The 12,183-nt window shown below is 54.0% G+C and overlaps 1 protein-coding gene across 11 annotated transcripts in view; it reads left to right on the top strand.

Annotated features, from left to right (window-relative positions):
- Positions 1–12,183, top strand: part of GREB1 (growth regulating estrogen receptor binding 1) — a 150,797-nt gene that overhangs the window by 136,089 nt on the left and 2,525 nt on the right. For 8 of the 11 annotated variants that reach the window (XR_010835639.1, XR_010835640.1, XM_067008097.1 and 5 more), the window contains 8 exons: positions 979–1,121; positions 3,317–3,478; positions 5,546–5,750; positions 6,629–6,803; positions 8,623–8,841; positions 9,817–9,952; positions 11,153–11,353; positions 11,785–11,923. Coding sequence is in view for 7 of the 11 variants with exons in the window: in XM_067008097.1 (XP_066864198.1) it covers positions 979–1,121; positions 3,317–3,478; positions 5,546–5,750; positions 6,629–6,803; positions 8,623–8,841; positions 9,817–9,952; positions 11,153–11,353; positions 11,785–11,923 (1,380 nt within the window). In the remaining 4 variants the exon portion in view is untranslated. Of the gene's footprint in view, positions 1–978; positions 1,122–3,316; positions 3,479–5,545; positions 5,751–6,628; positions 6,804–7,981; positions 8,060–8,622; positions 8,842–9,816; positions 9,953–11,152; positions 11,354–11,784; positions 11,924–12,183 lie in introns of those variants that run through there. The other 3 variants (XR_010835641.1, XR_010835642.1, XM_067008101.1) reach the window with 3 other exon arrangements.

Here is a 12,183-nt window from a genome sequence, read left to right as displayed (position 1 = left end):
TTCTGCCCTTGGTCTCTCATTTTCTCGCTCCTTCTTCAGGGACTGCTAACTTCCACAGTATTATGACCCTGCTGGGTTTCAGGGTCCCTGGCAGCAAACATCGGATGTGAGTGGCCGGTGTGATTATAAGCACTGACTAGGGAAGTTTGGTGAATGCCGCGTGAGAGGAAAATACTCACCGGTCTGCTTGTCAAACCAATCATTTTATCTTCGTTGTCCTCAGAGCAGATCACTTTATTTTTTTTTTTTTAACATTTATTTTATTTATTTATTTTATTGGCTGCGTCGGGTCTTCCGTTGCTGTGAGCGGGCTTTCTCTAGTTGCAGCGAGCGGGGGCTACTCTTCGTTGTGGTGCAAGGGCCTTTCATTGCAGTGGCTTCTCTTGTTGTGGAGCACAGGCTCTAGGCACGCAGGCTTCAGTAGTTGTGGCACACGGGCTTCAGTAGTTGTGGCTCACTGGCTCAAGAGCGCAGGCTCAGTAGCTGTGGCACACGGGCTTAGTTGCTCCGCGGCATGTGGGATCTTCCCGGACCAGGGCTCGAACCCATGTTCCCTGCATTGGCAGGCGGATTCTTAACCACTGCGCCACCAGGGAAGCCCAAGCAGATCACTTTTACTGAAGTTTCCTTCACATAGTAGACCTTCTCGAATGGAGGTTGACTGTGAATCACTGGAGGTGATTCACGTGCTTTACAGTATTTGCATATTATGTTGACGATCGATTTACATTGTCATGTAGCGAATCCTTGAATATGTTTATGAACCATGCATAGGTGCGTGCGTACGATGCCATGTGAACATAGCCTTCAGTTTATCCCACTGAGACTCTGTCCTTTATGACCAGCTGAGTCACGTTGGGGCAGACAGGTGAGCGGTGATCACACAGAGTCCTGTTGCCGTGGTTCCCTGTGAGTAGGCAGGGGAGAGAACGTGGGCTGTGCCTCCTGCTGTTCTTTAATGCTGGGGCTTTCGTGCAGACAGAGGGACACGCCGGAAGCCAGAGGACCTCTACGTGCGGCGCCAGACGGCGCGGATGAGGCTCTCCAAGTTCGCGGCATACAACACGTACCACCACTGCGAGCAGTGCCACCAGTACATGGGCTTCCACCCCCGCTACCAGGTAGGACGGAGCCCCCGCTCCAGCGACACTTCCCGTTTTACACTTAGTATTTCTTTTCATCTCAGACCCAAATGGGGAAAGAGGAGGAGGGGGCAGCAGGAGCTGATGGGAGCCAGTCAGGCACCTGTGCGGCAAACTTTTCCTTTTACATACTTTTCCCCCATAAATTGTTACGTACTTCGTGCGTTATATGTATATTCACGTATACAAGTACATATACATCATATTGTACACAATACATAATATGTATAATCGTGCATTGTTTACCCCATGCTTATAAGCATTTACATTAAATCACTGGTATTACAGAGTACATATATTTATTAATTGTACATAGCTCATTAAGTCAAATCAATTCCAGTCAATATGCATATCATAATGATTTATTTACAGTTCAGCCACCACCATATTATCATGATCACACGCCTGAAATAAAATACCCATCATCACAACCCTTATTCTGACTATTATCCTATCAGTAGGAGGCCTTCCGCTGCTGTCAGGATTTACACCCAAATGAATAATCATCTAAGTAACAAAAAAATAACAACATTGTTTTACCTACACTGATAGCTATTACAGCATGAGTTACTTTATACTTCTACATACGACTTACATACTCATACATACATGAGTGGACGCCCCAGAAAGGCCCAAAGGTGGCAAGAGCGCTGGCTTGCTCTGTCCGTCCCCTTTACAGAGGGAAACAGCAGACACAGTAGCTTTAATTTTCCCGAATCTGCTCGGCCTTGAGCTCAGCTTCCACTGAAGCAGCACCTGTCTTCCTTCGGCACAGATTTTTTATGTAAATTTACTGTAGACGAAATTAGAAAATACATATGAGCGGTTTTTCAAAGGATTGAAATAATCAGAAATCCTATTTGCTGCAGAATAATTCTCCTAACATTTTCTCCCTCGGAGATGAAGCTTTTCTTTCAAGGTAGAGAAACATATAAGTGAAAACATTGTCTTGATTTTGAAATTTAAAGGCCTGGAGAGACTCAAAAGGGTTCAGTCCCTGGTCACTTCAGGGTCTGCAGTGAAGGAATGAATGAAGCGGAGAGGGGGAGAAGGAGGAGGGCGGGTCTGAGCTCTGGCCGGCGGTCCGGGTCTGTGTGCAGGCGCGCGGGTCTGGGGGGGCCACACCTGCAGGGGACGTGAAACCAGGCCCTGTGAGGAGCCCTGAGGGGCACACGCTGGCCCCCTGATGGCATTTCCCTGCCTCTGCTTGTTCTGTTCTTCCTTCTTCGCTCAAGGCTCCCCGAGAGGAAGTCTTAGGAGATTCCTCAGTTACGACCCTCTGTGTTCCCTCCCCAGGTCAGAATCTGTTTCTCCCTCATCTCTGCTCTCAAAGTAGAGCCACAGTAGGACTTCACAGCCGGTGTGCCCCGGCCCACGTCGGCCCTCCCCTGGCCCCCGTGGTTCCTGGGAGGGCACAGCACAGGCTGCACGTCTGCAGGAGGGGCTGTCAGATGGAGGGTGAGGCTCAGGGAAGACCCCTCTGTGGGCGCCTGAGCTGAGAACTGGAGGAGGCATAAGCCTGGCCTGGGCAAAGCTGGGCTGGGAGGTTGCACCAGAGAGCAGGGCGGCCACGGTGACTGGGGGAGGGGAGGGCTTGTGGACAAAGTGACTAGAGGTGAGGCTAGACTGGGGGTCGGAGCGAGCCCAGGACCCGTGGGTGTCAGTTTCCACGTCCACCGAGTGGGGGTGAGGACATAGGGTTGGTAATTGCTCCGTAGATGGTTAACGTTAATGCCAAGGGGACGGGAGGGGGCCTGGACGTGGTGCGTGAGATAGAAGCGCACAAGTTCGCAGTTACTGTCTTATTAACGTGCTGTTACACGTATTACGTATGGTGGGAAAAGAAGCTTTGTTACAATTAAAAATGTGACCTGGCACGTGAATGCTTTAGTTGGTAACCCAGCGCACCTCTGGGTCGGATCCAGCGTCGGGAAGGGCTGGGCGGCTGGTGTGGCGTGGCCGGTTGAAGCGTGGTCGGCACCGGGACACGGGAGCGGCCGCTGGCCCCGTGGGTGTGGCCTCAGGTGTGGGCTTCCACACTGTGTCCTGGCGTCAGCCTGGGGCAGGGGCGGCAGCGGCCTCTGTGTAGTCATGGCCACGGCGGGCCTGGGTTCTTCCGGGAAGTCGGGCCGGACTCTGATGACAAGCTCTGTCCTTTCCCCCTCGCACCTCAGCTCTATGAGTCCACCCTGCACGCCTTTGCCTTCTCTTACTCCATGCTAGGAGAGGAGATCCAGCTCCACTTCATCATCCCCAAGTCCAAGGAGCACCACTTCGTCTTCAGCCAACCCGGAGGCCAGCTGGAGAGCATGCGGCTGCCCCTCGTCACAGACAAGGTACTGGCTTCGAGTCCCCGGGGGGCAGATCGAAGTGGCTGCAAGGGACCGCGGAGCTGGAGACCCCGAGACTGTAGTTCTTGATGAGTCGGGCACGTGGGGTGGGGTGTGGCGGGGAGAGACGAACGTGGTGGCTCAACCTGGAGGAGGCTAGGAAGCGCGAGGGCTTTGTGGTCGCTCAGGGTCAAATCTGAGTCAAGTTTGACGTCATACTGTCACTCGCCGTCTCTGAGCCTCAGTTTCCTCATCTGTAAGCTTTGGGCAATAATAACTCTTGCAAAAGCTTTTGGTGAGAATTGTATGGTGTAACGAATGTCAGGCACCGGCACGGTACCTGGAAGATAACGAGGGCCGGTAAATGTTTGTCCCTTCCACTATCTTTTCTTTCGTGCCGTCTCTCACGGAACATCTGAAACAGGCTAAGACGGCAGAATAGTATAATGATGCCCCCAGGGCTGCTTGACCAAAACCTCAGCAGTTACTCACTCAAGGCCAGTCTTGCTCATCAAGCCATCTCTCTTCGTCTGCCTTCCTGTGTTACTTGGAAGCGAATCTCAGACATTGCATCATTTCATTTGTAAATATTTCAACATACATCTCTAAAGGAGAAATTTTCTCTCTTCCGAGGAGTTTGTTCCTAGTAATCCATCGTCTCTCTGGCCGCCATTCTTAGGGGCGCTTGGTTTGACGGTTCCAGCCCGACAACCTCAGAGTCAACCGGCTGCCCCTTCCCCAGCCCCAGCCCCACGGACCTTGTGTACAGCTCTGCTGTTCCTTCTCCAGAGGGCCAGGCATGCCCAGAGCTGACCCCAGCCTTGCAGACCCAGCAGGCTATTATCAAGAAGGAAAACATTTGTCAAGTGGCAGTGAGGCCTTTACTGTAAGGTGCTTGAGACTTTATCAGTTACTCCACTAGCTTTTCCAGGCGGTTCCCGTGAGAACTGGTTATGAGGGACTTCCCTGGTGGCGCAGTGGTTAAGAATCCGCCTGCCAATGCAGGGGACACGGGTTTGAGCCCTGGTCTGGGAAGATCCCACATGCCGCAGAGCAACTGAGACCGTGCGCCACAACTACGGAGCCTGCTCTCTAGACCCCGTGAGCCACAACTACTGAGCCTGCGTGCCACAACTACTGAAGCCCGCACACCTAGAGCCCCTGCTCCGCAACGAGAGAAGCCACCGCAATGAGAAGCCAGCACACCGCAACGAGGAGCAGCCCCCTCTCGCCGCAACTGGAGAAAGCCCGTGCAGCAACGAAGACCCAACGCAGCCCAAAATACATAAATAACTTTATTTTTAAAAAAAGAACTGGTTATGAGCACCAGCTGTATGCACAGCTTTGTAGCAAGTACTTTGAGGAATTGAGAAGGAACGGAAGACCTAGCTTGGCCAGCGGAACCTATCGTTGAGAAAAGAGTGAAAGAAAACACAGTTGTTCATATAAAGGATTCATAGCCTGCGTGTATGAGTAGCTAGGCTGTATGGCTATGATAGAGGGATTTAAGTCATACAGAATAACGTGTACCCAGAGCACGGTATTAGGTGCTAATAGGAGAGGTTAATGAATTTGGGTAATCGACATACGCCTGTTCGTTTCGCTCACCTAACAAACCATTTCCGAACAAGCACGTACTTAGCTTCCGATTCTGCGGGCCAGCAGTTTGGACTCAGTTCTGCTGGGTGGTTATCCGGGGGTGGCTTGCTCTCAACTTGTGTCCGAGGTTAGTTACTGGGTTGGCGGGGGGCCGGCTGGGCTAGGGACGCCCATGCCTGTTCCCTGCGGCCTCTCCTTCTCCAGCAGGCTAGCCCGGGCTTCCTCCCGGGAGGGTTCCGAGAGAAGGCAGAATGTGTCAGGCCTCTGGAGGCCAGGCTCGGAACTGTCGCGCTGTCCTTTTTACTGCATTTTATCCATAAAAGCAAGTCCCGAGGCTAAGCCAGATGCAGGGAGTGTGGAAATGGATGCCATCTTTTGACGGAAGAGGCTGCAAAGTCACATGTTAAAGGGAGGGGAATAATTGGGGCCATGCTGACGAACGCTCGCTTCTTTATATGCCCGTACACTCTCCAGAGTCACGAATACATAAAAAGTCCGACGTTCACTCCCACGACTGGCCGTCACGAGCACGGGCTCTTTAACCTGTACCACGCGATGGACGGAGCCAGCCATTTGCACGTGCTAGTTGTCAAGGAGTATGAAATGGCGATTTATAAGAAATACTGGCCCAACCACATCATGCTGGTGCTTCCGAGTATCTTCAACAGCGCTGGAGTCGGTAGGCCTTTGCAAACGCGCCCTACTCTGTACAATTTCTGTGAATGGAGACTTGAGAGAATGTTCTGGATGTCGATGCACGATGTGAGAGTTGTGAGTTAAGTTCTATTTGGGGCAAAATGAGGACTAGAGCTGGGGAGACGGCCCCTCAGAGAGCTCTGAGGAGCTGCTCCGAGGAGATGAGGGGGGAGGCCAGTGTATATGGGATTTGGGTGAAGGGAGATGCATGCAGTCAAGCACACGTGGTGGCAGAGGGCTGCTGCTGGTCCCCGGGAGCAGGTATCTCTGTTAATGATTTTAGTGCTCTTCTAGATAGGAGACGAGGCAAGAAACTGGGCTCATAAAATCGCCTCCTGAAAGATATCTAACCATCTGAAGGCCTGTTCTGCCAGGTTTTCCCAGAGCAGAGACTGCCTCCTTCCTGATCGCCACCCTGAACTCCTTTCAGGGTGGGCTGAAGGTCAGCGACTGCCGTGGCTACTGACCGCATCCTTGTACAGGCAGGTGGCGAGAGACAGTTTTTGTCCGCGTAGAGATGAAAGACCTTTCTCATTAAGCTTTTTGGCTTTTAAAGCTATTTTGATTTGACTGTTCTTTGTTCTTCGATGGTTGGTGATTGATGGATTCATGTTCTCAGCTGTTAGAAAAGCAAGGATAGATCGATGTGTGTGCAAATTGGAGAGGAGTGTTTTCTGCCCTAGAATTCTACCAAGTCAACAGCCTCTAGTGGGTGGATGAGGGCTGCAGACCAGGGCCCCCAGGGGCTGGCGGGGCTGGGGCCTCGATGGGCTTTCGTCAAGTTCTCTTCCCACTGGGGCTTTGTCCTGGGTGGTTGTCGGCATGGGACTGACCTGGGTCGGGGTCGTTTGCCCATTTCAGGCGCCGCCCATTTCCTGATCAAGGAGCTGTCTTACCACAACCTGGAGCTGGAGCGGAACCGTCAGGAGGAGCTGGGGATCAAGCCGCAGGACATCTGGCCTTTCATCGTGATTTCCGATGACTCCTGCGTGATGTGGAACGTGGTGGACGTCGACTGCGGCGGGGAGAGAAGCAGGTGAGGACCCGCACGCTCACCCCACCGGTAAGGCGAGTGCACGTGCTCTCTTCTCAGTGGGGGATTCTCGTCCGCCCTCTGAGGACCCCAGAGGGCTCCTCACGCTAGAAGGTGTGGTGTGCAGTGGACAGAGCCCTGCGTGTGGTGGGCTCACGTTCCAAGCTTTACTTTGAGTTCTTAATTTACAGATGTTATTGAGGTGTAATGCATACAGAAAATAATGCAATATATATTCAACATCAAATATATACGCCAAGGAAAGTATAATACATATCCAGGTATTTTCACAAACAGGACACACACACTTGACAAACTCCCTGATGAAGAAACAGACCATCACTGGTACCCCAGAACCTTCCAGTCCCTCCTCCCTCCCCACAGCCTCCTCCTAACGTGAAGCTGTATTTTTATTTGCTGTGTGACATTAGGGAAATGACTCTTTTTTGGGTTCTAGATTCCTCATCTTTCAAAGGGGCACTTAAACTTCTACTAGAAGTTTGTTCCAAGGATTCATTAAACCGTGAATTGTGTGCCCGGCCATGGGCAGTGGAGCAGCACAGTGTAGGAAGGGCTCAGTAGATACAGCTGCATCTGAACATCATTGGCAAAATATTTCTGTGGTTTTACCATGAGTGTTTCAACTTAGCCTTTATTTTTGGCTTGATTTTTTTTGAGAAACAACTTGAGTTTTTGGCTTTTTTTTTTTTTTTTTTTTTTTTTTGCGGTACGCGGGCCTCTCACTGTTGTGGTCTCTCTCATTGCGGAGCACAGGCTCCGGACGCGCAGGCCCAGTGGCCGTGGCTCACGGGCCCAGCCGCTCCGCGACACGTGGGATCCTCCCAGGCCGGGGCACGAACCCGCGTCCCCCGCATCGGCAGGCAGACTCTCAACCACTGCGCCACCAGGGAAGCCCCGGCTTGTTTTTTTGAGAGGGAACTTTTGAGGCTGGTTCACCTCTTCTGTGTTAGTGAGTCCTGATGTAACAATTACCATGAACACCACTGCTCTTCTAGAAAAAACTGTTTTCTGTCTGATAGGGCTGCACATGCACGAGGACGGCAGTCACCGTGCTTTCAGTACTGTCACTGTCACGCTTCCGAGGGCGAGAGCTCGGCTAGGGCAGCGATGAGGAAGAGAAGCAAGCTTTTCCCTCTGCCTTTCTGAATTTCATTCTGCAGCAGCCGTTCAAATCCTGGCTCGTCAGAGCTGGCTGGGGCCCCAGAGAGTTTAGCTGAAGCCCGTCAGTTGGGGAAGAGGAAGCTGAGATGCAGAGAAGCTGAGCCACTTCCCTGGGTCTCACAGACAGAGCTCTTGTCACCCCAGCTCCCAGCCCTGGGGTTACTCCCTTCAGCAGCCCTCCCTGGTCGTCGGGGTGGCCCTCACTGTCTGCACGGACTTCAGTCACCGGCACGGTGGGGTGGGAGGTGTTTACGCGCTGCCTCCTGCCCTCCCCCCACCTCGCTTGGAATTGACCCTGGAGACGCAGGGTGGTTTGGCAGACGCAGAGACTGTGGGCTCCGGAGACAGACAGCAACCTTCAATCCAAGCTCTGTCACGGGACACTGGGCAAGTTATCCAGAGCCTCTTTTTCCTCGTCTGTCAAATGGGGACGATATGCCTATGTCGTAGGGTTGCTGCGAGGCTCAGCGACAGTGGACTTGAAGTGCTGAGCACGGTGCCTCGTGGTTGTGATGGGTCCCTTCTGCGCCACCGCGCCCTGTACGTTCAGGGGAAAGCCGCATCCTGGCCAGCCGGGTCCAGGGGGCCTTGCTGTTGTCTGCATCCAACCCAGGGATGTCCACCTCCTTCCTTCGCACAGGGAGCTTTCCTGGTCGGAAAGAAACGTCTCCTTGAAGCACATCATGCAGCATATCGAGGCGTCCCCCGACATCACTCACTACGCCCTGATCGGCATGCGCAAGTGGTCCGGCAAGACGGGGAGCCGCGAGGTGCGCGAGCCCTTCTCCCGCTGCCACGTGCACGACTTCATCGTCCTGAACGTGGACTTGACCCAGAATGTGCAGTACAACCAGAACCGGTGAGCTCCTGCGCCGCCTGGGCTGTCAGCTCAGCCCTCCGTCCCAGGGCCCTCCGGGAGGGGCAGCCTTACTCCCGGCGGCCGGCGGCCCCATCCTTGCCCTTCAGGGCCCACGAAACCAGAGCCTGTTCATCCGTAGCAGTGGCCTCGCCCCTTGCTTTCAGCCCTCATGGGTGGTTTTTGGTATTTTTGTTGTATCATTTGAGGGCAGATTTGCCTAAGACCACTCAACTTCCTTCCTCAGTTCACGCGGTGCCTTATTTAGTGACTTAAATGCTATTGGGTGTCGTTTCTCTTGCTTTTTTGGCTCCTTCTCTGAACACATCCCTTTTTAGGAGCGTTAGCACTGAAGGAAGCTGTAATTTCCCTGTGTCACTCTCTACAGATCTGAGCAGAAACGCTCACATCACGAGAAGAATCTAATCACGAATGGTTATTGGGCCCTCTACGTGCCAGGAAGTGGGCGCGCCCCCGAGAGGGCCCGGGCAGGAGTGTCCATTTTGGAGCCAGACCGACCCGCTAGGGATTTGGGTTCCGCCGCTCGTCGGCCTTGCAATTCAGGCCGATGCCTTGCCATCTCCGAGTCGTGTTTCCTTCAGCTGTACAAAGCGGCTAATCTTTTTCCTTGGGGAGGCCGGTGGTTTTCCTTTCGGCAGACACGTGAAGTGGTGTTTGTCAAGCCCCCCTCACGGTGCCTGGCATGTCGTGCCTGGTCCACAAGTGGCGGTGCTTCCGTAGCGTAAGCCTGGGGTGCACCCTGCGTCCCTGGTGCGGGCCTGCCACAGCCTGTCCTGTTGTCCTCCTCGGTTTGCCTCCTGTGCCCCCCAGAGGAAGGTCTTTGGGGCAGGAACGAGCCTGCTCCGCCTTCCCAGCCCCCGATACAGGGGTGCACGCTCCACGTATCCGACGGGGGCGTGACTGGGGGGGTGCGGGCTGCCTCCGGTCTGACCCGCCCCCTCCTCTGCTTCTGGGCAGGTTCCTGTGTGACGATGTGGACTTCAACCTGCGGGTGCACAGCGCCGGCCTCCTGCTCTGCCGGTTCAACCGCTTCAGCGTGATGAAGAAGCAGATTGCGGTGGGCGGGCACAGGTCCTTCCACATCACGTCCAAGGTGGGTGTGGCCGTGTGCCTAGATGGGGCTGCCGTCCGTGGTGGGAAAGCTGGCAGGGGGGCCACCCGGGCGCCTTTGGGTCGGGGGGCGGGTGGACTTGACTGCTGGGAAGTATTAGTAAAGGTTTCCGGTTGGGAGCCCTGGGGAGGGAGAGACTCCATCAGCTTTCCCTTCTGATCTCCGACTCTAACTGGTTTCCTGTGTGTCCCCTCCAGCACACACGCGCCACCAGCCCTCCTGTGCGCCCTTGCCTGCCCGCGCTCTCTCTCCCCATTGGTTTCCTGAGCTCAGCTTGGTCACTGTCTTTGCTGTTCACTCGTCTGGCTTTTCTGCTGGACAGAGCCCCCTGGGGGGGGCAGGTGTGGTGCCGTGCTCTTCTCGGAGCCCCTGGGACAGTGCCTGCCAAATGCTGTCTGAATGGCACTGACGGGCTGGCTTGATGGCTGTGCCGTCTGTCCCGGAGCCGGCCTCCAGATGGGCAGAGACGTGATCTGACTGTGTCTGTCCTGGCCGGGCAGACCTGGGCATTTCAGATGCGAAGTCACAGCGAGCCTTCGGAGATCTGTGTCTTCCGGGGACCCATACGGAGCTGGCACGCCCCTGCCTTGAAGGTCCCTCCGATCCATGGGGCAGAGCGTCAGAGATGAGCTGGAGAAGTAGGCAGGGCCTTATCCACTGTGGGAGGGTTCTAGACTTTTCTGTAGGAGTAACGAGAACCCATTGTAGGGTATCCAGCAGAGGGTTTGATTAGCGTGATTTACATCCACAGTCTCTGTGGCTGTAGCATGGGAAGTCTGTTGGTGATGGAACGAGAGATGGTGGGCCCAGGTGGCCGGGCCGTGGAGAGCAGGGGCCACGTGGCTGGACAGAAGGCGGATAGGGTCTGGGGGTCAAGGGGAGATTGGCCGTTCCCAGGGGTTTGCATCCCTGGATTTGGGGGAACGTTCCCAAGGTCCGTTTTTTTCTAGAACCAGGCAGCCAGTTTTCGGCGTGGAATGGTCAGTGTCTACGGTTCTGATCGATCACGTGATCCGTTTTCACACGTCCCACTTCGGTTAAACCTAATTTTTCTTAATGGAGAACTCCACAGTGGAAGCCATGTGTTCTTACATGGCTGCTCCACGGCACAGCCTTCCACGGCGGGGCCACGCACCCTGGGTCCCTGCTCAGGGTGGCTGACGCCCGCCCTTCCCCGCACAGGTGTCTGACAGCCCCGTGGCCGTCGTGCCCGCCCAGTACATCTGTGCCCCCGACAGCAAGCACACGTTCCTCGCGGCCCCCGCGCAGCTCCTGCTGGAGAAGTTCCTGCAGCACCACAGCCACCGCTTCTTCCCGCTGTCCCTGAAGAATCACGGCCACCCCGTGCTGTCCGTCGACTGCTACCTTAACCTGGGGTCTCAGGTAACTGTCAGAAGGGGCGCTGTCGAGTCCATAAATCCGGGAAATTCCTAAACACGTGCGCCAGAACCCAGGACTTGGGACTAGAACCACTCCACTACTTCTGCTCTGGTATGACCCCACTTGACAGCTGATAAGATAAAGGCTGAGAGGACTGAAGTGGTTTGGCCCCGATATAAGAAGTTCAGAATCAAACCCACTTCTGATGCTAAACACGTCTGATCCTCAAATGAATTAATGAATAGATAAATCTGGATAAGTCTTGGAGTTGAGTTTTAGGAGTTAGATTTGGAAATAACCTTAAATATTGTTTCTGTTCCTCCAAGTCTGAGCTTGACCTGGCAGTTAGTATTTGCTAGATGCAAAGCCCTAACACAATGTCGTGGAGTAGTTCATGGAAAATGACATTTTCCCCTGGACTCCTTTCTTTTCAGATCTCTGTGTGTTATGTGAGCTCCAGGCCCCACTCTTTAAACGTCAGCTGCTCCGACTTCCTGTTTAGTGGACTCCTGCTGTACCTCTGTGACTCTTTTGTGGGAGCTGGCTTTTTGAAAAAGTTTCATTTCCTGAAAGGTAACTTCCCGTACTCTTACCGTGGACCTTGACTTGAAGGGCTGTCGTCGCCTGGCACCTCTGCCGAGGTGACCTCTGGTCCTAGTCCTTCTTGCCAACGGGTAAACTGAGGCTCAGGGCGCGTGACTTCCCCGACCATCCAGGGAAGCACGAGAGGCTGGGAAGGGGTCCCAGGGCAGCTCTTTCCCCCTCTACCTGTTTGTGTAGAGACAAGACACAGCCCCTTTCTGTTCGGTGACTAGCAGATATTTTCAACTTTT

This window comes from Kogia breviceps, chromosome 11 (genome assembly GCF_026419965.1).
Source record: "Kogia breviceps isolate mKogBre1 chromosome 11, mKogBre1 haplotype 1, whole genome shotgun sequence".
NCBI classification, from domain to species: domain Eukaryota; kingdom Metazoa; phylum Chordata; class Mammalia; order Artiodactyla; family Physeteridae; genus Kogia; species Kogia breviceps.
The sequence above is the reverse complement of the archived record's forward strand: the minus strand, read 5'-3'. Positions and strand labels throughout refer to the sequence as shown.